Below are 24,071 nucleotides of genomic sequence, written 5' to 3'. Positions count from 1 at the left end.
GTGCATGGCACATGTGTGTAATCTGATCGTACAACGCTTTGTGCATAAGTACACAGGCTTACAGGACGTCCTGAAGCAGGCCAGGAAGGTGTGTGGCCATTTCAGACGTTCCTACACAACCATGGCGAAACAACATGCCAGTGAGGCGCTTGATTTGCGACAGCCCGACACGTTGGAATTCAACACTCCTAATGTTCGACCGCCTGCTCCAACAAGAAAAAGCCGTTAACGAGTATTTGTATGACCGGGGTGCTAGGCCAGCCTCTGCGGTGCTGGACATTTTTTTGCCACGTTACTGGATGCTCATGCGCAATGCCTGTAGGCACATGCGTCCTTTTGAGGAGGTGACAAACCTAGTCAGTCGCACAAAGGCACCATCAGCGACATGATACCATTTGTTTTCTTCCTGGAGCGTGCCCTGCGAAGAGTGCTGGATCAGGCCATAGATGAGCGTGAAGAGGAAGAGGAAGAGTTGTGGTCACCATCACCACCAGAAAGCCTTATCAGCATCGCTTGCTGGACCTGCGGCAACGCTGGAAGAGGATTGTGAGGAAGAGGAGTCAGAGGAGGAATGTGGCTTTGAGGAGGAGGAGGAAGACCAACCACAACAGGCATCCCAGGGTGCTCGTTGTCACCTATCTGGTACCCATGGTGTTGTACGTGGCTGGGGGGAAGAACATACCTTCATTGAGATCACTGAGGAGGAGGAACGGGAAATGAGTAGCTCGGCATCCAACCTTGTGCAAATGGGGTCTTTCATGCTGTCGTGCCTGTTGAGGGACCCTCGTATAAAAAGGCTGAAGGAGAACGACCTGTACTGTGTGTCAATGCTACTAGACCCCCGGTATAAGCAGAAAGTGCCTGAAATGTTAACGAATTACCGCAAGTCGGAAAGGATGCAGCAGCTCCAAAATAAATTAAAAAGTATGCTTTACACAGCATATAAGGGTGATGTCACAGCACAACGGGAATCTAACAGGGAAAGAGGTGAAAGTAATCCTCCTCCTCCCACGACGGCAAAGACAGGACGCTTTACAGACGTGTTGTTGATGGAGGAAATGCAGAGCTTTTTAAGTCCTACGCATCGCCACAGCCCTTCGGGTTCCACCCTCAGAGAACGACTCGACCAACAGGTAGCAGACTGCCTCGCCTTAACTGCAGATATCGACACTCTGAGGAGCGATGAACCCCTGGACTACTGGGTGTGCAGGCTTGACCTGTGGCCTGAGCTATCCCAATTTGCGATTGAACTTCTGGCCTGCCCCGCTTCAAGTGTCCTGTCAGAAAGGACCTTCAGTGCAGCAGGAAGTATTGTCACTGAGAAGAGAAGTCGCCTAGGTCAAAAAAGTCTAGATTACCTCACCTTTATTAAGATGAATGAGGGATGGATCCCGAAGGGACTGACAGTGGGCGATACATTCGACTAAAAAAGGCCTGATGAGGGGGACGTAACAGGGATTAAACTGATAAGAATAGTACTACTTAACACACCACTCCTATATGGTGGCACATTAGATTACATGCGCAGTGCCCCAAATTTGAAGTAGGAGGACCAACCAAGCATCTTTTTCCATCTCCCGGTTCCTAAAATCGATGCCATATACACGTCCCCTGATAGGGGACGTAACAGGGATTAAACTAATAGGAATAGTACTACTTAACACACCTTATAATAACGCAGAGAGAGGCAACACAGAGAGAGGAGTCTGAAGAAGAGGAGACAGAGGAGGAAGGTGGCTTTGAGGAGGTGAAAGACCAAACACAGCAGGCGTCCCAGTGGGCTTGTTGTCACCTTTCGGGGACCCTTGGTGTTGTACGTGGCTGAGTGGAGGAAGAGACCTTCAATAACATCAGTGAGGACAAGGAAGGGGACATGGCCAGCTTGGTATCCAACCTTGTGTAAATGGGGAGTTTGCGGTTGTGCAAATGGACTGTTTGCGGTTGTTTGCGGTGCGTTAAACGGGGAGTTTGGTCTGTCACTGTGAACCCTTACACTACCTGATCAATACCTGATGTTTTAACGCACGTTATTCCAAACAATTAAGGAATGTTAGGTGATTTATGCCCTTTATGGATTAAAACCAGACTCTGCATCAACTATGTAATTTTCCATGGGATTTTTGCCATGGATCCCCCTCCGGCATGCCACAGTCCAGGTGTTAGTCCCCTTGAAACAACTTTTCCATCACTATCGTGGCCAGAAAGAGTCCCTGTGGGTTTTAAAATTCACCTGCCTATTGAAGTCTATGGCGGTTCGCCCAGTCGCGAACATTTGCGGAAATTCGCGTTCGCAAACGGAAAATTTTATGTTCGCAACATCTCTATTTGTGAGCTAATTACAGTTTGTTTATGTACAATGTTCAGTATTGGGGTAATCAGTCAAGCAGAGAATCCACTTCAGATTTTATATTGTTTGCCAAGAAATTAATAAAGTGATAAACTTTGACTAGTTACTTTGGGAACACAGTGTCAAAATAAAATATAAAACAAATCTAATAAGAATAATTACTTACATTTAAAGTATTACATTTGAGAGATGACAAGCATGTTTTCAACAGTTAAGTATAATGTAGGTTTTGAAAGCACAAAAGTATATATTACTTTTAACTCAGTGTTTTAATATTCAATTAAACATAGGTATAGACCCCCCCCCCTAAAAACAACATTATTAAATTACAGAATGTTCCAAAGTAGATACATCGTTTGAGATTTTTCTTTTTAACACTCAGTCAGCTTGAAGGCAGTGGCGTACATACGGGGTCGCAGCTGCGACCAGGCCCGGCCCACCAGGGCTATGTTTTCAGCTGCAGGGTTAAAACTAGAGGGACCTGGCTGTAGTGGTCCGTGTATGTGTATCTGCATGCACTGGCGTACATATCGTGGTCGCAGCCCTGTGACCCCTGCGACCAGGTGCCCGCCGCTATGTGTTGCAGCCCCAGCCCACGCAGAGTAAGTGCGCGGGGGGGGGGGGGGGGGGCACGGATCAGTTTTCGCACCGGGGCCCCATGGGTTGTGTGTACGCCACTGCTTGAAGGGTTGCCTTTCAAGTTCCTGCTCACTGCAGAAGTGTGTGCATTGCTGGAGCACATACGTGAGTGTGATCTATGCACCATGTCCCAGTACTCCACTATGATTTGTGCAGGAGATCGTCATATCCTACAGGTGGAGCAGAGCTGCATCTCACCACCAAATTAGAGGTAACCGATCTATAAATGTAATTATTTGTAATATTGGAGTGCTCTTTTAACTGGTAGAGTTTTCAGCTTTATAAAGTCCACAATTAAAGTAACTGATGATGTCTTCTATAGACATCACCGGTTGTCTTCTCAAGTAACTCTCTGCATTGACACTTTCATGAACTAAAAGAACACTATATTGTTAGGAATACAAAGCTGCATTCCTAACACTATAGTGTCCCTAGGCCTCCTCTGTTCATTTTGTAACCACTCAAAGGGTTAAAAAAAAGACATTTAAACAATCACCATATTTCAGTGCTGAGCTCCCTTGGCGCTGGCTCAGATTCTGGCTCCTCCAAAGACATCGTAAGGTGAGGTCGCGCATGCATTAGGCCTTCCCTATAGGAATGCATTTAATCAATGCTTTCCTATTGGAATTTGGAAGATGCTGGACACATCAGTGTATAAATCATGCCCGAGCAATCTCCCTGCGCAAATCCCATGGCCATTTTGGTGCCAAGGGACCAACTTTAGGTTCATGCTGTTTGTAAACCATTTAAAAATTGTTTACACCAGCCTCCATAACAATTTTAATGAGCTGAAGTAATTACAGAGGTCAAGTGTTCCTTTAATTCAACATTTTATCCTCAAAAATGCAGTTGTATCTTTTTGATATGCATTGATCAATTATAGACAATTTTCTTCACGCCATCAGACAAGGATTTACTAAACAGTAAATATTTACCAAAATGTAAAAAAAAAAAAATACATTTTGTAGAAAATTATTTGTGAATATTTTTTTCTTTGTGTATTCCCAAACACATAAAAAACAGCAGTCTCTTTCAATAGAAACACATGACGAAATATTATTTAAAACAAAACTGCATCAACATTTAATTAAGTTAACAGTTAATTTGTCCATACTTCTTTATTTAATTCTGTAAGGAAGTGTGTGTGTTAAGTGTCAGTCACTTTGAACTTACCAATGCCATCTGGTAAAACTTCAATTAAATTCTGTGACACCAGCAGATCTGTCAATGAATTCAACCCGCTGATCTCTTCTGGAAGTCTTTCTAGCTTGTTTTCTGACACATCCAAACAGAGCAGGTTTTTCAGGTTTCCAATTTCCTGCATCAGAATGAACAAAACAAAACATGTCTAGACTAGCACAATGGACAGATACATGTCAGACATTACACATTCCGTGGCCTAAATAGGGCTGAAACAAAGCACATCTGAATTTACCACGCCATCATTATAGTTGGTATGGTTGGTTAGGGACCAACACTTCCATGATGCATTATATATGTAAAGAGGTCAATAAATGCAACAATACAAAGATTCTGGGGAAAAAAGTTGCATTATAAGTGCCTGTTGATATACATGTAGACAAACATCCAACCACACACCCAGCATTCCAACTGACACAATATTTCCATAGAAATGTCTAAAGCAGCAATTGCAGACTTTAAAACAATGATATGGTTTTGATTTCAGTTTGATCAAATGATTTTGATTTTTTTGTGAAAGGCACAAAATGAAGTGAAAAATAATCATTTCTCCATAACAAAATAGTAGCATTGCCTGGTATATAAAATATACTTGCAAAAATCCACTACTGGCAATCATTAGGTTAAAGTTGTTACAAAACATTCTGCCAAAAATGACAACGCAATGTTGAATAGTCAGAAATTAATGAAGCTACTACTTCGATATTCACCACAAAAAATAATGATATGCACAACAGTACATGAATAAAACAAAAATAGAACATTTGTAGAAATGTTTTTAATTTTTTTTATTTCTCATGTCAAGTGAAAAAAACAAAAAAAACTTGCCTTTAACTTAGCATTCGAAAAACAAACAAACAAACAAAAAATGTTATATAGATTTTTAAAATGAATTACTTCTAGCTATATTTCTATGTTTTAGATTAAAGTTTGTAATTTGCCACAATTAGGAGCAACTGAATTGCTAAATGTGTGACTAGCATCAGTGGTGTATGCTGGTTTTGTGCTGCCCTAGCCGCGCGCCACCCCCACCCAACCTTTACCCCGCCCCGCATTCTAAATACACACACACACATTCACTGACAGATACGCATACACTAGCTAACAGAAACACTCACCAACAGACAAACTCACACTCACCAACAGACAAACTCACACTCACCAACAGACAAACTCACACTCACCAACAGACAAACTCACACTCACCAACAGACAAACTCACACTCACCAACAGACAAACTCACACTCACCAACAGACAAACTCACACTCACCAACAGACAAACTCACACTCACCAACAGACAAACTCACACTCACCAACAGACAAACTCACACTCACCAACAGACAAACTCACACTCACCAACAGACAAACTCACACTCACCAACAGACAAACTCACACTCACTAACAGACACTCAGGGGGGGGGGGGCTTCTTTTTTCCCTGGTGGTCCAGTGGCTTTTTTTTTTTACTTTAACCCCCCCAGCCTCCTTACCTTTGGGGATGCTGGGGGGGGGGGCTTCTTTTTTCCCTGGTGGTCCAGTGGCTTTTTTTTTTTTACTTTAACCCCCCCCCCCCCCCAGCCTCCTTACCTTTGGGGATGCTGGGGGGGGGGGCTTCTTTTTTCCCTTGTGGTCCAGTGGCTTTTTTTTTTACTTTAACCCCCCCAGCCTCCTTACCTTTGGGAATGCTGGGGGGGGGGGCTTCTTTTTTCCCTGGTGGTCCAGTGGCTGCTGGGCGGTCGGGCGGCGAGGGAGCACTTCCTTTGAGCTGTCTGCTCAGCTCCCTCGCGAGCCGCACAGTGAGGCTGGGAGCCGGAATATGACGTCATATTCCGGCTCCGCCTCCCAGCCTCACTGTGCGGCGCGCGAGGGAGCTGAGCAGACAGCTCAAAGGAAGTGCTCCCTCGCCGCCCGCCCAGCAGCGCCGCCCGACCGCCCAGCAGCAGCCCAGCATGTCTGTTAGCCGCAAGGCTAACAAGACATTTGCCTTGGGCATTTGGGGGGCGGCTTTTTTTGCCGCCCCCTGGAAAATGCCGCCCAAGGCAAATGCCTTGTTTGCCTCGCGGCTAATACGCCCCTGACTAGCATACACAAAAATGTGGCACAAATCTAGGTGAAACATTGGTGAAATGGGTTTCTTGTACACATTGTTAGCAAGATGAAGTGGATATAAAGACTTGGAAGAGAGTCTGAGGAAAGAAGTTGGATAGGTTGGCATATTTTGGTGTCATGCTCATCTCATAATCACATACACTCCAGGAGTTTACATGTAATGATGACATGAACACCACAACCACAGGTCACACTTAGTTTGCCTGTTCGCTGAAAAAAATAGGCTATGAAAGGTATGTGGTTGAGAGTTATGACAGCTTCGGATTGATATCTTTCAGGATAGTATAGACTCTACTGCTACTTTGCATAACTAGTTTTTTTTTATATAAAATTTGTGCACACACAGGTCTCTGTTTCTTTGTATATCTTCATATCTTGTTTGATGCAAATGCATCCTTTAGTACATCCAAATATTTAGAATTTTTGCATTTATATGGGGAGTGTTTAAGTATCTCCATGCAGAGTTTTAAGATGCTGACAGATGGTCCTGCAATCTTTACAGGACTGCACCAGGAAGTCCCTCTAATGATTGAGTGGCAGCCACCAGAGGTGGGGTTAGATAGCAATGCAAACACTGCATTTTCATTTTTAAAAAAATGTCAATGCTTACCCTGCCTTAGAGCTTGGAGTGTTCATTTTATATTTGGCCAGATTTTTCTCTTTGGTTTTTTGGCAATGACCATATGATACTTAATAGCCAACTCCATGATGAAACACCACAATGGCTCAAAATGGCAAATGTGGGAGCAGGAAGTTAAATATCTTATATGGTTCCAAGAAATAAGCAATCACTGGGTTAAATTTCATTTGTTAAAACAAGTAATTTAATGGGTGTGAAAAAAAGAAATTTACATACCAGAGGTAGGTCTGCAAGTTGATTTCCATCTAACCAGAGGTCTTTGAGTTTATGTAATAATCCAATAGATTCTGGCTGCAACAAAATAAAGTGGAACAAATTACTTCACATATTGCTTTAACAAAACAGGTATTACAAATTGAATTAAGAAAAGAAAATTTGTAAAAGCAAGTGCATTCATTTATTGGAAGAATTGTGTCACATGATATATTATAAACAATTACAGGAAATGTAAAAAAGTATATGAAAAGTATATGATGCATGCATCTATTAAGGTGTTCAATAAATAATTCAACTACTTCAGTGCTATGTGAAGAAGCAATTAGGAGTGTTAGTGGGGGGTGACCAGGGACTTCATTACAATTACTATATGCGCAAGTGACGCAAAAACTTGTATATAGTCAAGTGACGCAGAAAGGAGTATATATTTTAGTATGTGTTGTAATCTATTAAGTAGTAAAGGAAATGGTAATGTAAGCATGAATCTTTGAGAGAACTTATGCCAGAGTTACATGAATATGTTAAAGTTTGTGAGAAGTTGCCTGCTGATGCATAATAAACAGCATTTTGAAACTGAAGATATGTAGTCTAAAGAGAACACAGACTTTTCACAAGTGGACAGTTGTGAGGTTTTATGGGATCAGTTGTGTACCCTCATTCTCAGTTCCAGTCACCACATACAATTATTTTAACTATATTATAAACAGCAGCCATACCAGTTTACCATCGACAGAGGCACAGACAGCACAGGCACATTCTGTACATTCAAGCAGGTAAGAGAGCTCTGCCTACTGTACTTGAGGAAAGCACACTAACAATGTGGACATAAATAAAATAAGACAACCCAAAAAGAAATGTTCTAGGTGCCTGACAGACCAGGTGTGCCATCTTAAAGCTGCAGAGACATATGGAAATTGCTATAGTTATCAGTAATGAGAGTGGACTTATGGACTTCTAGGCACTATGGACATTGCAATTCAAAGTGGTTATGATGCATAGACCTCAGTACTTCCAAAGATAATTGAAACAGTATTTTCAGATTAGAAGCTAGGCGGAGTATGGATATTCTAGCAGCAATATAGATGAGGCACTCACTTTAGGAGCATAGATTGGAAGTTAAGGTAATGGTTCCAGTTGTAGTATACAAAATATCTCCACCCATTCAAAAGTGGAGGTGACTACAAACGTTTTGAAAATAACTAATGTCACGTTTTAACAAATTCCAATTCCATTACAAGCTTTGTTTAATTTTGTGTGATTGCCACACCATGGGCAAGCCGCATCAGCAGGATAGCTAGAAACTCCTGTAATTGTTTTCAAGGGAGGAAAAAATATAACCTACATTAGTCCTGTTTGCAGACGCCTACATTAAACGAAGCACTAAGCAGTACTTAAACTTTGTACGAAACTACACCTGGGTGTGTTAGAGCAACAAAGTAAACAAGCATGCCTAAAATAATGTCTGTGATTCACACTGCTTTACAAGGTGCCTAGCTGATCACGCTGCCATAAAATGAAGGATCCAGGAATCATCTCCTACTTTAATTCAACAACATTATTCAGATCAAACACAAGACGCTAAAGCAACATTTACTTTTTAGTGTGTGGGAAGGGAGGTGGATAAAAGCTCACAATAATTGAATAGCATGTATATAATCAGCACTTTATATACATAATATTTATATTTTATTCATCTCAGTTTCTGTAGGCATCCCTAGATTTTACAGCTGGTCACAATGTTCGTGTTCTGAATAGTTTTTCCAAAATGAACAAGTTTAATTCAAACCAAAAAAAAAAAGTTTTCAGACAAATCATTTTTCTTTTACTGTGAACAAGTCTAGGTAATAACTAGCCTCGAAGACTGTCGGACATTATATTGTCAGCTCAACATTTAAATGTATTTTTCTGCAAAGGCCTTTTCCCTACATTATAGAGAGGTTCACTCTTAGTAATAATGGCATAGTTAATTAGGAAACTTTTAAGAAGCATAAAAAACTGGCAATCTATTCGGCTATTACCAATAGTTAGGCAGGAATGTAGATTGTCTGTGAAGTACTATTTCTAGAAAATGCAAAGCAAACAATCCTTAGTGGAGTCTCTGACATGTGAAAGTCACTTGCTTTGGGGAAGCCATTTGTACTTGAATAAAAAAAAAATAGTAAAAGCCACAGTGCAGAAGGAGGCTGTTTTTAAGACTTCCTTATATGAGACGGTTGAATGAATTCCAGTGGAGGCTCATCAATAGGGGCAGTTGGTGCAGCGCAACACCAGTATTTATGTGTGGGGGCGGATGAAATTATTTGCAGTAGATTAGAAACAAGATTATTTTTTTCTGAAGGGGAGGGTGGCAAACGAAAAAAAAAATATGAGGAAAAAAAAAAAAAACATGTTTCTTTTATTCTGTAATAGGTTTCAGTTCTGCGGGGCCTCTCACCCTTCATTGGTAGCTGTTTGGAGAAGCTTACTTGAAAGCATTTAGGCATGTCAAAACAATTGGGCTGGTTTGAAATTTGCCCTGTTTCGACAGGTTTTGCACATGCTGCGTTCTTTCAGAAGGAATTTCATGAATTTCCATTGAGTTGTCATTTAGACAGCAGAGCCATATGCCCATGACTGAAGACATGCTATTGGCCTCTCTTTTCAGGGGCCATCATTGGCTCATAGCACCAGGGTTTTGGTTTACAGTGCCCACAGGTGAGAGAAACAATACGACATCTTTGATTGAACACAGAGCATAGCAGCAGCAGATCCTGGCCCCTGCCAAATATAGGCATTTATTATCTTTTACTCTCCCTCAATAGCCCTTGTGACTGATTAAGCAAAGGGTGAGGTGGTGTGGTGTGGGTACTTTTTTTTTTTTTGGACAAAGAGCTCTGTGCTGTCTGTCACTATTAATTTTAATGGTAAAACAAATGTAGTCCAGGCACTCAGGATCACGTATGTAGTAGTGTAATTGGAATCAGGAAAAACATACAACTTTTGCGCTCAACTGAGATCCTTTTCAAGCTAAAAGCATTAGAACCAAATGCTTTATATCGTGTTGGTCCCCCTCGTGCAGCCATAACAGCTCTGATGGATCGACGCATGGAAACCACAAGATCTCTGAACATGTCCTGTGGTATTTAGCACCAAGACAATAGAGGCAGCTAAAGCCTGCAAGTTGTGAGGTGGGGCCCCGTGGACCAAGTTTGTTGTTCCACCACATCTCACAACATCTTTAACTCTTTGTCATGTAACAACCCATTCCTGAACAAATTTTGCAGAGTGGCAGGGTGCATAATCCCACTGAAAGAAGCCACTGCCATCAGGGAACACCACTACCATGAAGGGGTGTACATGTTCTGCAACAATCTCCATGTAGGTGGTAAGTGTCAAAGTAACATGAACATGAATGCCAGGACCCAAGATTTCCCAGCAGAACATTGCCTGGAGGATAACACTGCATCCGCCGGCCTACCTTCTTCCCACATGTAAACTATGCACAAGCACCTGGCCATCCACGTGATTTAAAGGAAAATGTGATTCATCAGACCAGGCAACCTTCCCCATTGAAGGCACTTTCAGCAGTGGATGGTATCATCATGGGAACTCTGCCAGGTTTGTGGCTATGCCGCTAGCTGTGATACACTTTGTGTTCCAACACCTTTCTATCAGGGCCAGCACTACCTGGCAATTGATAAATTCACTCTGGTATTTTCATTTGCCCATTTTTTCTGCTTCCAACACATGAAACTCAAGAACTGACTGTTCACTTGCTACCTACTGTATCCTACTCCATGACAGGTGCCATTGTAACGATAAAATCAATGTTATTCACTTCACCTGTCAGTGGTTTTAATGTTGTGGCTGATCAGTTTATTTGAAAATATCAATTGATATATAATATTAAACGAACCTGGGTTTAGAAACCAATGAATAAACCATTACTTCACATGAGATTTTCAGATTAAATAAATGAGATACAGACATGCATACTTAACTAAAAAGAATGAGAAGAATGAAATTAGAACCAAAAGATTTTTAATTCAATTGGCATAAACACTGATAACAATGACATTTAATCAGTAAATTAAGATGGGTAGGGATGACTTACCAAATTATAGATCTCATTGTTTCCTAAATCCAGTTCTTCTAACCTATGTAGCTTTGAAAGTGATCTGTCAATAAAGAACAGATGTTTAGAGCCAAGGACAGATTTATATATCAAACATTCAAACGTACATCAAAACACATACCTAGTAACTGCTGTGCGCAAGACAAGGACAAGCTTTAAGAATATTTCCATTAAACCTTTATGGCCAAGGTTGTCAAACACATACTCGTGTATCCAGCCCAAGGTCCTAATGCTAAAGTGCTCCTTTGAATGTAATGGTGTGTGGGAACCTTCAATGAATGCAAGCAGAATGGGAGTGCCAACAGCCCAGAGGTGACTGGGAGAGCTTTGGTATCCTTTGCCTCCTTGTTGCTGGGTAAAGAAGAGAGAATGCCAATGTCTGCTCCTCTACCTCTGTCTCTGCTTTACTGCATTCAAAATGGATGGCACTGGACTGAAGTATAAGACTATGCTACACTATCTCTCTTAATGGAACAGTCCACACACATCAAGCACTTCAGCTTGCTGAAGTGTTTTATTTGTCTGGAGTGTCATGTTTGTGACAGTTCATAAAAGTAAAGATTCCAATAGAAAGCTGCACTTTTATAATCGGGGAGGTTTTCATCCGCCTCAATTACCGCCACAGACCCAACATAAATGTCAGGCAACCTGTTCTGGAGTGGACCTGCCTTCCCCTCTAATACTGCTAATTTAGAAGAATAGTAAAAAACGCAATTGCAATCCTGGGCATGCGCACTCACAGCTCCAGCACAGAGGCATCTCAATTAGAAACCTTTAATTATAGCAAATAGGTCTGTGGTGGGGAAAAAGTAGAGGGCTTGCAAAAGCGGCAGACAAGAGAGCTGAAGATATTGCCAACAGTTTTAAAAATATATCACCAAAGAAAACATGTAAAAATAAATATAAATTTCCTTCAAAGGTGATGCAGAACAGCATAATGAGAAAAAATAAATAAATAAAAATAAACCGCAGACTGCAGTATGGCTGATGTCTTGTCACTGCCAGCGTATGCGTTAATGATATTTCAGGTTACAGCAAAACAATTGTATTGCAAGCTGGAGCTCTACAACTCATCAGTCATTTAAAAGATGCACTAATTATTCAATTATAGGTTTGTTATCCATCAACAAGTGAATTATAAAACCTAATTTGGGTTTTACATGTCTTCTGGCCCTGGAACAAATTTTGTCTATTTTATAATTAAAACGCTGCCAGCAAGTGTAAACAAGTCTTTTTCACACACTCCAGGAGTTTAAAGTCTTTAACTTACTCTGGTAAGTAGGTCAGTAAATTCTCTCTCAACTCCAACGATGCCAGGTTAGTTAAGCTAAAAAAAAAAATTTAAAAATAAAGACTTTAGACTTTGAGGTTTATATTTCAGCATTATATTCAATATATATATATATATATACACATTTACATTCAGCAAAAAGGGAATTGAAAATAGAAAGGACATTTTACAGAAATCTAAAATGGCAATGTTTTTATATGTTTGAAGAAAAAAAAAAAGAAAAGTTTCATCTATTTTAATTCTACTCATAAAACTAAACTTCAAAATCGATTTACTGAAAAAAATAAAGCGATAAACTTGTTTACTTTTAGTATCATTTAAAGGGACACTCCAGTGCCAGGAAAACCCCTTCAGTGACTTACCAGAGTCCAGCGCCGATGTCCCTCGGCGCTGAGTCAGGCTCCGCCTACTCCCCTTCCCCGCCAACGACAGCCGGCGGGGGAGACCTAATTCGCATGCGCGTCAATGGCCGCGCACACGCATTAGACCTCCTCATAGGAAAGCATTATTCAATGCTTTCCTATGTGGATTTTGGCAACGCTGCAGATCCTCAAATAGCGTGAGGACGTCCAGCGTCACTTAAAACACTTAAGAGAGACAGCCACTAGAGTAGGACTTAACCCTACAAGGTAATTATTGCAGTTTATAAAAACTGCATTAATTACACTTGCAGGGTTAAGGGTAGTGGGAGTTGGCACCCAGACCACTCCAATGGGCAGAAGTGGTCTGGGTGCCTGGAGTGTCCCTTTAAGTATTTTTATTTAGGCTTATACAGATTTATTTCAACACAGATAATCTATTATAGAGGTCAGGATCATCTGGAACTTGGGGGTGCCTTTGCATTGCTCACAAGACTGCCAGACTCAAATGGGTCTGCTGGGGAACTCTAACACTCTACTGCCCATTGGGGAGTGCAAATTCAGGCAGCCTGTGCCACAGACCCCTAATGCCTGAGGGAACCTTCAATATTGTTTTAATGTGGCTTTATCACCTTCCAGGGTCTTTTCATACTTTGAAAAGACGCCCAATGGTGACATTGCTGCATCCATGCGCTGACCCGGGATTGCAGTACACGCAGCTGATGATGTTGTTCCCCCAGCTGGCAAATCCATCTACGATTTCATCCACTAGGAGCCCAAATCAGTACCCTACTGTCACACATGTGCAAGAGTACAACACTGATGTCTATGGCGGATCCTGCAAGAACCCAGGAGCCTCCATAGATATTGTCTCACAATGAGCAAGACAATGCCTTATTCCCAAAGCCAATACTAGCAATAGCTGGAGGTAGCATCGAAACTTGATGACGGCAGTTGCCTTTTTGTCAATTTAGGAAATTACTGTAAGACAAAGCAGTACATTATTTGTCTTGTGATCTATTGACTTGCAATTTCAATGAAATTCTAATGCAGTGTTTGAGCATTTCGTAAAGATTTTCTAGAACTACAACATTTGAACTCCATAATGGAGTCTATCAAGAATATTACAACTTTTTCTCAACCATCTTATCTAAACCGGTCAATGTTTTCCCTCTAGTTTATTATGTGGCTAGCCATTTGCACCATTTAACTGAATATCATGATGTTTATGTGTGACCATGACAAATCCGGTCATACTTTGCATCTTTCTCCAAATATTTTGTTTCTTATTACTCTTTAATAGTGCTGTTTTAATGGCATTCACAATTACACAAATGTATCAAGAAGAGTAAATTTATAATATGTATAAAATTATTTCCCATACAAATCATCACGACTAACTATATTCTAGCATCAAGAGGCTTTTTTTTATTTTCCAAATATAACGCTGAATATGGAATTGAAAAGACTTAAAAGCAGCATTCAATAGGGGTAGACTAAGGATAGAGACAATGGACCGTGTTCAATATTGGCTACACAGGGATCCTTCTGAATACACTTTAAAAAGTATATTTTTGTAGCGAGGTCAGTTACTTACTGGAAGTACAGGTTTAAACCAAGGAAATTCTTCCCATATTCTATATCAGGCAATTAACTTTGCGGTGATTACCTTGCCTATATGTATTTACTTTTTCAATAAAAAAAAGTTATCCCGCTGAAAGGCCACACATGGAATTAAACATTGATCTAATGTAACCTCTATATTAGTCAATAAAATTAATGTGCATTTAAGAAGTCCACTTAGTTTTCTCCTTTGTGGCAAACTATCTTATTTACTGGAGGTTCACCTTGGTGAGCACGCTTAACCCCTTAAGGACCAAACTTCTGGAATAAAAGGGAATCATGACATGTCACACACGTCATGTGTCCTTAAGGGGTTAAAGGTTGACTGCAGGACCGTGGAATATATGTTAGATAAATGATAGATATATTTTTAAAAATTATTATTAAGTGTTCCTTTAGGTTTCTATCCCCACGATCAAGCAGATCTCAAACATTTAATTCATATAGTTTATTTCAAAATACTCGAACATATTGCAATAAGGTTTTCAAATGAATTAAAAATATGAGGAAAGTTTACTTTGCAACTTCACTGCCCCTCAGAGTTAAGAATGTTTTCTTTATTAATCCTAAAGTTGAGGGGAAAACCAGAATCCACCTCTAAGAGCCTGCCTCCCATGGGAGGATGAAATGGCATTTTGCCTAGAACAGTAACATTAAAACTTGCTGTGATGATGACAGTTACACAATTGCCTGACCATTTATTACAACACATTTAAAAATAAGGTCAGATATCGTGGTTTAAATCGCCACTGATATCAGACAGTAATTTGTTATGTGTCACAGTTAGAAAATATAGCCGCATTACGAATTAAAGGTTTGGGGGGTGGGAAGGAGGGGAAGAGTTATTATTTAGACCTAGGAAGCATTTATTTCTAATTTGTTGGATGTTTCTCAACGGGAGCTGCTGTGACGCCAATATTTTAGACAGAAACAGTATCAGGTTGATGTAATTTATCATTTGAATTAAGACAAATAATAGCATGTCCATTAGGATGCATTTGTGTTTGTACTTTTACTAAAAGCAAGCCTATTTGTATCAAGAAAGGATGTTTAATTTAAAAAAGTTAAATGAAAAACATATCAAGAAAACGATCTAAAGATAAAATTAAGATGCCACTTTAGTGTAAGAAGACAGTTTACTAACGCAACACATGAATAAAAGCAAAATGAAATAAACAGGAGAACATACAGAGCACAGTTTTTCAGTTATTTAAAATACATGGTTTCCATTTAAAGGCAGCTAAATATATGTTATAGAAAGAGTAGCTGTACACTATATACATGAAAAAGGCATGGAAGAAATAAAGTGGGATGGAATTACATTAGCAGGGTGGACTTTTGCTTTCATTAGGTACATTCATCAAAAGGTGCAAAAGAAAACCATTATCTATGTCATGTATACCAAGAAAAGTGAGATTTATATACTCAGGTTAATTTAACAAGGTATGGGAATCTTGCCAAATATAATTAACATTTTAATTACATTAATGATTGGTGTCTATGGGGAATTACTTTAACAACACAGTTTGAATAAATGATATACTATAAAACTTTAACCCCTTAATGACCAAACTTCTGGAATAAAAGGGAATTATGACATGTCACACATGTCATGTGTCCTTAGGGGTTAAAGTAGGCAAGTTCAGCTAATGGACATAAACAGTTCACTATTGCCACTAAGACCACTTCAGCTCCGTGAAGTGGTCTGGGTGCAGTGCCCCAGGTCCCTTAACCCTGCAGTGGTAATTATTGCAGTTTTAAAATAAACTGCAATGAGTACTTACCATGGTTAACTCCACCTCCAGTGGCAGTCTACCAGATAGCAACCAGAGGGACTTCCTGCTTGCTAGACTACTTTTGGTCGCCTAACTGATGCTAGACGTCCTCACGCTCTTCATGAGGACATCCAGCGCCATCCAAAACCTCATTCCTATGGATGAAGTACTAATACAAGTGCAGCGATTGGTCACTCTTACCACAGCTCTCCAACTTTTTAACCCTAAGCTGCCACCAATGCTGGTCTTTACACCTGCCCTGGCCACTACCAGCTTCTGAATTTTGAGATTGAGAAAATGCAAAGTGCTCCAGGACAAAGGTGCTGCTGACTGTTGAGAGTGATCAGCTGATGCTCTCAGCCAATCAGTGACTCCCCTTTCACAAAATGGCAAAAAATAAATAAAAAATTGTGCAAGCCAGTTTAGTGAATCCTGAGTCACTGATTTGTTAAGAGCATCAGATGACCGCTATCAGCCAGTCAATCAGTGCGCTTCCTGAATCTCAAAAATTAAAAGCAGGAAGCCGCCAGGGGAGGAGGAGTGGAGACCAGCACTGAGGGCAACACAGGGCTTTAACCACTTGAGAATGGTATAACCCCTTGAGGCAAGAGTGCTTCCAGGGGCTTCCTGGCACCAAAACAGCTTTATTTAGATAACGTTTTTATGGTGCCTGGAGTGTCCGTTTAATGATAAGCCCACTACTAGAAGAATGAGAGGAGGCGTTAAGTATTAAGTGTAAAAGTTGCCAAATAAAATACCAGTGTTAACATTCTGTAATCAATATACAGACACATTTTATAATTTTGTTTGGATCAGATGAATAAATTAAAATGTAAAATTGATGCCCGCTAAGAAAAACCATTGACAAATAAGTAGAATGTTTAAAAAACAGAAAATAATTATACAGAACACTCATACCGATAACTACATGAGAATAAACATTAAACAAATACAATAAACATTTTAATTATAATAATAATCGGTCCCTCTTTGAGGAAAAGAGTTAACAAGAACAACAGAGTCTGAAAAATTGCTACAAAACTACCACATGGAAAATTAACAAATTATTTTGCCACCATTTGAGACAACACATGAGGCAAGGATTCAGGTGAACATGAATCATAACGAACTGTTCATCTGAAAGAAGAACTGCAGGGATTTAACTGCAGGCATTGTTACAGTGTAACCATTTGCTACATAGAGGAAACCGGAAAAACAAAAACAAAGCTAAACCAACAATACTTCGAAATATGCAGCACCAGTAGTGGATGATCAACAGACAGTTCATGTAAAGCTGCCAATGACAGGTTACTCTAAACATAAAACACATCTGCACCATTAAATGCACACTACGGGCACCAAAACAACTAACTTTAGCTTAATTAAGCTGTTTTGGTGTATAGATCAGAGGAGGGCAACCTTCGGCACTCCAGATGTTGTGGACTACATCCCCCATAATGCACTTACACCCATAATGCTGGCAAAACATCTGCAGTGCCGAAGGTTGCCTATGCCTGGTATAGATCATGCCCCTGCAGTCTCACTTCTCAATTCTCTGCCATTAAGTAGTTAAATCACCGTTTACACAGCCCTAGTCACACCACATGTGACTTGCACGGCCTACCTAAACACTTCCTGTAAACAGACATCTAATGTCTGACAAAGTCACAGTTGCCAGGGGTGTAATTAGCCCCCCCCCCCCCCAGCACATACGAACGGCTCAGCATATACAGCGTCTGTTATATGAAGAAATGCTGCACATACAGACTCCCACCAAAATGAGCACTTTTAAGTTGAAGTAACCCTTTGTAGAAAAAGTGACTACTGAGATTAATATGTATTAATGGAATATTCCTACAAAAAGAATAGCTAAAGTTTTAAAATATTTGAGAACCATAGGTTAATACAAATAAACCAATTGTGCATCTACATTTCTGAAAACATCATGACACTATTAATGGAATAGTTATCTTAACCCCTTAAGGACGGAGTCAATAGCACAAGTTCTGATCAAAACAAAATGTAAACAAAAACTGAAATTTGCGCTATATGTCTGTTCAACCGTAATTCACCTCTTTCATATTATATGCACCCATACTTATTATATATCATTTTATTCAGAAGAAACAGGGATTTCATTTCATATCAAATATTTATATATGAAACAATTTATTATGAATAAAATAAAAAAACAGACATTTTACAAAAAATTTAAATAAAATGTGTAGTTCCGCCTTACATTTTAGCTGTAAAAGTCATAATATGTTCGCTTTTACTGCAAAAAAAGCACATATTTGGATTCAGCAAAGTCTCACAAGTACAACAGTAGCCCCCATCAACAGTTTTTTATGGTGTTTTGGAAAGTTAAAGGGTCAAATATAGCACATTCCTTTTTTCAGTTTTTTCACATTGAAATTTTGAGACCGTGTGGTAGCACAGGAATGAGATTTACCCCCATGATGGCATGCCATTTGCAAAAGTAGACTACCCAAGGTATTGCAAGTGGGGTATGCCCAGTCTTTTGTAGTAGCCACTTAGTCACAAACACTGGCCATCGTTAGCGTTCATATTTGTTTTTGTGTGAAAAATGCAAAAAACTAATATTTGGCCAGTATTTGTAACTAAGTGGCTACTAAAAATGACAGGACATACCCCATTTGCAATACCTTGGGTTGTCTACTTTTGCAAATGGTATGTCATCATGGGGATAATTCTTATTCCTGGGTTTCCATATGGTCTCAAAAGGCAACATAACCAATCTGGCAAATGTTGATGTGAAAAAAATGAAATGCAAGCCTTATATTTGACTTTTTAACTTTCCAAAACACCATAGAACCTGTACATGGGGTGTACTGTTTTACTCAGGAGACTTTGCTGAACACAAATATTAGTGTTTCAAAATGGTAACTTGTATTACAACAATAATATCATCAGTAAAAGTGCCGTTCATGTGTGAAAAATGCAAAAAACATAACTTTTACTAAAAATATCATTGTTGTAATGCAAGTTACCATTTTGAAACACTAATATTTGTGTTCAGCGAAGTCTCCCGAGTAAAACATTACCCCCCATGTACAGGTTTTATGGGGTCTTGGAAAGTTACAGGGTTAAATATAGTGCTTGCAATTCAAATTCTCTGCACTTTTTGCCTGGGTTGTCAGGCATGTCAATCAAATTTTAACTAATTAAATCGCATAATTATGTTAAAATATTACTTAAATATACACATAGAATTTTAATATATATGTATTTAAAGTCTACGTGTACACTTATGTAGTTATTTATGTAACTATATATATATATATTTATCTATATATATTTGCGGTTATTTGTATTTTATATATAGATATAGAATGTCAGTCTAACTGTATTTTGATATAGATATATATATATATATATCAAAATACAGTTAGAATGAAATTACATATGTATATATAATTTATTTAATTTTTTTTTAAATATTTTATTTTATTCTTTGATTTATTATTGTAATTATACGTGTATATATTATAAAATATATATATAGATTTATTATTTATATAATATACATCATATATATGTAACGTCATTCTAAGTGTATTTTAATACACACATATACATATATATATATACATATATATATATATATATACTTATATCAAAACACACTACGTATGATGTTACATATATAAGATGTATATATATTATATTTATTAATACATTTAATTTTAAACATGTTTAATAATTTTTTTTTTTACATTTCCCACCAACAGGGGGACTGTCAGACATTTCAGACAGTCCCCCTGCTGGCAGATCCACAGCCAGCTATAGGGGGCCATGTGACCGCTCTTTGAGAGCGATCACATGGCCCCCGGGGGCCTCATTTGCCAGGGGAGGGCTGCCTGGGCTGTTTAAAAAACCAAACAAAAACAAAAAAACAGATGCGGCCATGATAGTGCTGCTTTATTGTACAAGGAGACCACTTTTCCATGTGCGTAATGTAAATTAAAAAATATATACGTTGTGTGAATTGCTGTATGAATTGACCCCAGCAGCACCCTTATAGTATGCATGTTCAGGTGAGTGCAGCACTCGTTTCATATTGTGAGAAAACATGGAATGGTTGTTGAGGGAAGTTATATTAGGCCTGCTTTTCTAAACCCCGGGTACTCTGCCACCCACGGTATGGGTCCCTGAGTTGGAGCATTTGGAGAGCAGCGTGGGCCAGTGCTCCAATAGCACTAGTTGCTATCTAACAGCCAGACCAGGACGTCTCTATACACACCTTAGAAGTTCCTGAGATGTGAACTAATTGATACTCACCTGTAGCTGATCAATTAGCAGGCAGGCTTTTAAAATAAGGGATCAGCCTGCTGCAGAGTGAGGTAGAAAGAGCCAGAGGAATGGTGTGTCTTGCAGTGATATTTTGTTATTGTAAATTGTTAAGTGGGAAAGCCACCCAATTCCAGATAGTGATTACTGTGTTTAGTAAGTGCTCAAACAAGAGCAAGGGATTTTGTTTTATTTATTTTATTTTGAAGCACCTGTATATTTTGCACCAAATAAATCTGAAAAACTGAGCTGAATGTGTCTGTGGACTTTGATTACCCTAGAAGGCTGTGGTTAAAGTAAGATCTGTGACAAAATCCTACCTGGAAAATATTTTTTTTATAACATTACAAATTGCCTCAACTACAGCTTGGGGTGTGTCTAAGAAACAGTTAAACCAACTAGGCGATTCACTAAAGTGAATTTCACATTGAAGGCCAAATTAAAAGCATATATGACTTGGAGAATGTGTTCAGCTTGGCCATTTTTACCTTGAACATGAAATTCTCACTTGAGTGAATAACCTTGTAAGAATTATATTGTAGTTTTCCACTATGAACTCTGCCCAAGTTCCATCCCAGATACCAGCAATGACACCGCATGAAATAACTCTGTTGATCCAATATTCAGTTGAACTTTTATTCCTCTCATATTTGAATTCCTCATCAATGAGAAATAATTCAAATGGACAGAGGTAAGCAAGAGAATTAGTGACATTTTCCATGTTTAAATTGCCAGCATACTAGCCATCATCGATGACAGTAAGCCTCTAAGCCTTTCTGTTACTATGTATGTTAAGCTTTTATCAACATCACCATGGTAACGCTCAGATTTTACAGGGCTTTATTTAGGACTAAAAGGAGCACAAAGAGTGAGACATTATCCCAAACATATAATCTGTTTTAATCTGCTGTAACCTCTCATTTTTCGGACAAGCAGAAAATCCTAAAAATGTATTCATATTTTTAATATAATGACCTATGCAGAAGGCAAATCATAGAATGCAAAGAAAATGAGCAGATATAATTGGTTATTATATAAATGTTACTAGGTGCTATTGTGGTAAATTTATAAGACAATGCTTCAGAATAAATTCAAATTTGTATTTTTTTTATTTTTCTTTTTTTTTATTACACTGATGTGGATGGTGCTTTATATGCTTGCACAAGTTCTTCTGTGAAATTTAAATAAACTTTATTGCATATTTTGCAGCAACAGACAAGGATAATCGCTCACAGGAAGGAGACAAACTAATTCAGCTTGTTTTATGTGTGAAGAGTGTCCCCTCTTATTTTCATTTTTCAAGAAGTGCAGATTTTGACACTTTCATAAATTAACATAGTTACACTCCCTTAGCTTTCAAGCAGACAACAGGTAATGTTACTTCCTGGTTTCCTTAGCTCAATGCTGCGGACCTCAAGAGGCAGCAATTACCCAGAGCATCGGACTTACAATGACTCCTCATTTAGCTGTATTGGGAAGTCTGTGATTGGACAGCCACAGAAAGTCTGGGCTGGGTTAGAAGGAAAGAGCTTGCAAAGGCAGAAGACAAGAGAACTGCAGCTTTTGCAAGCTGATTTTAGATATATCCCCAATAAAAACAATGCATTATTAAATGCATGCAAATATTCATTTGGGTATATCTAATGAACACAGATTTTTATTTATTTTGTATTTGGGCAATGGAGTGTCCCTTTAAGGTAACTTGTTGCCAATCATAACTAAGGGCAATCTAAAATGTGCGGGGGAGGGCGGGGGAGGGGGAGAGGAGTGGCGGGAGGGAGAGAGGTGGAGCAATATTATGCAACTATATATATATAAAGCTATATAATTAAGCTTAATGGCAATGTTTTACAGCAAGCATGTCAAACACGCGGCACAATGGACCTCCTTGAGACCCGCAAGTACATGCCTAGTGTAAAAGCAGAGTAGGCACCTGCCCGCCCTACATTGCAGGTGCTTACTCTGCTATCATTGATCCGGTCGGAGGAGAGGAAGCAGAACACCGGCGGCAGCGAGGGAGCTCAGTGTTCCTGAGCTCCAGATAGAACATCCCACTTGACCCCAGGGAATTATGTGAGAGTGAGTGCGTGCGCGCCTGCCAGAGAGTGAGAGTGAGTGCGTGCGCGCCTGCCAGAAAGTGAGAGTGAGTGCGTGCGCGCCTGCCAGAGAGTGAGAGTGAGTGCGTGCGCGCCTGCCAGAGAGTGAGAGTGAGTGCGTGCGCGCCTGCCAGAGAGTGAGAGTGAGTGCGTGCGCGCCTGCCAGAGAGTGAGAGTGAGTGCGTGCGCGCCTGCCAGAGAGTGAGAGTGAGTGCGTGCGCGCCTGCCAGAGAGTGAGAGTGTGCGTGCGCGCCTGCCAGAGAGTGAGAGTGTGCGTGCGCGCCTGCCAGAGAGTGAGTGAGTGTGTGCGTGCGCGCCTGTCAGGGGGGTGAGTGTGTGCGTGCGCGCCTGCCAGAGAATGAGTGAGTGAGTGTGTGCGCGCCCGGGAAGGACTGGGATTTAGTAAATGGGGGGGGGGGACTGGGATTTAGTAAATGGGGGAGGGGGACTGGGATTTAGTAAATGGGGGGGGACTGGGATTTAGTAAATGGGGGGGACTGGGATTTAGTAAATGGGGGGACTGGGATTTAGTAAATGGGGGGGACTGGGATTTAGTATATGGGGGGGGACTGGGATTTAGTATATGGGGGGGACTGGGATTTAGTATATGGGGGGGACTGGGATTTAGTATATGGGGGGGACTGGGATTTAGTATATGGGGGGGGACTGGGATTTAGTAAATGGGGGGGACTGGGATTTAGTAAATGGGGGGGACTGGGATTTAGTAAATGGGGGGGACTGGGATTTAGTAAATGGGGGGGACTGGGATTTAGTAAATGGGGGGGGACTGGGATTTAGTAAATGGGGGGGGACTGGGATTTAGTAAATGGGGGGGGACTGGGATTTAGTAAATGGGGGGGGACTGGGATTTAGTAAATGGGGGGGGACTGGGATTTAGTAAATGGGGGGGGACTGGGATTTAGTAAATGGGGGGGGACTGGGATTTAGTAAATGGGGGGGGGACTGGGATTTAGTAAATGGGGGGGGACTGGGATTTAGTAAATGGGGGGGGACTGGGATTTAGTAAATGGGGGGGGACTGGGATTTAGTAAATGGGGGGGGGACTGGGATTTAGTAAATGGGGGGGGACTGGGATTTAGTAAATGGGGGGGGACTGGGATTTAGTAAATGGGGGGGGGACTGGGATTTAGTAAATGGGGGGGGGACTGGGATTTAGTAAATGGGGGGGGGGACTGGGATTTAGTAAATGGGGGGGGACTGGGATTTAGTAAATGGGGGGGGGGACTGGGATTTAGTAAATGGGGGGGGGACTGGGATTTAGTAAATGGGGGGGGGGACTGGGATTTAGTAAATGGGGGGGGGACTGGGATTTAGTAAATGGGGGGGG

The 24,071-nt window shown here is 40.2% G+C and overlaps 1 protein-coding gene across 1 annotated transcript in view; it reads right to left on the bottom strand.

Annotated features, from left to right (window-relative positions):
- Positions 1-24,071, bottom strand: part of LRRC1 (leucine rich repeat containing 1) — a 102,175-nt gene that overhangs the window by 15,712 nt on the left and 62,392 nt on the right. Inside the window, exons 5-8 of the mRNA XM_063442932.1 lie at positions 12,539-12,595; positions 11,248-11,311; positions 7,155-7,229; positions 4,160-4,304 (exon numbers count right to left, since the gene is read on the bottom strand). Of these exons, the coding sequence (XP_063299002.1) occupies positions 4,160-4,304; positions 7,155-7,229; positions 11,248-11,311; positions 12,539-12,595 (341 nt within the window). The remainder of the gene's footprint in view (positions 1-4,159; positions 4,305-7,154; positions 7,230-11,247; positions 11,312-12,538; positions 12,596-24,071) is intronic.

Source organism: Pelobates fuscus, chromosome 2, assembly GCF_036172605.1.
Source record: "Pelobates fuscus isolate aPelFus1 chromosome 2, aPelFus1.pri, whole genome shotgun sequence".
NCBI lineage: Eukaryota > Metazoa > Chordata > Amphibia > Anura > Pelobatidae > Pelobates > Pelobates fuscus.
Note: the sequence above shows the minus strand (reverse complement) of the source record. Positions and strands in the feature narration are given on the sequence as shown.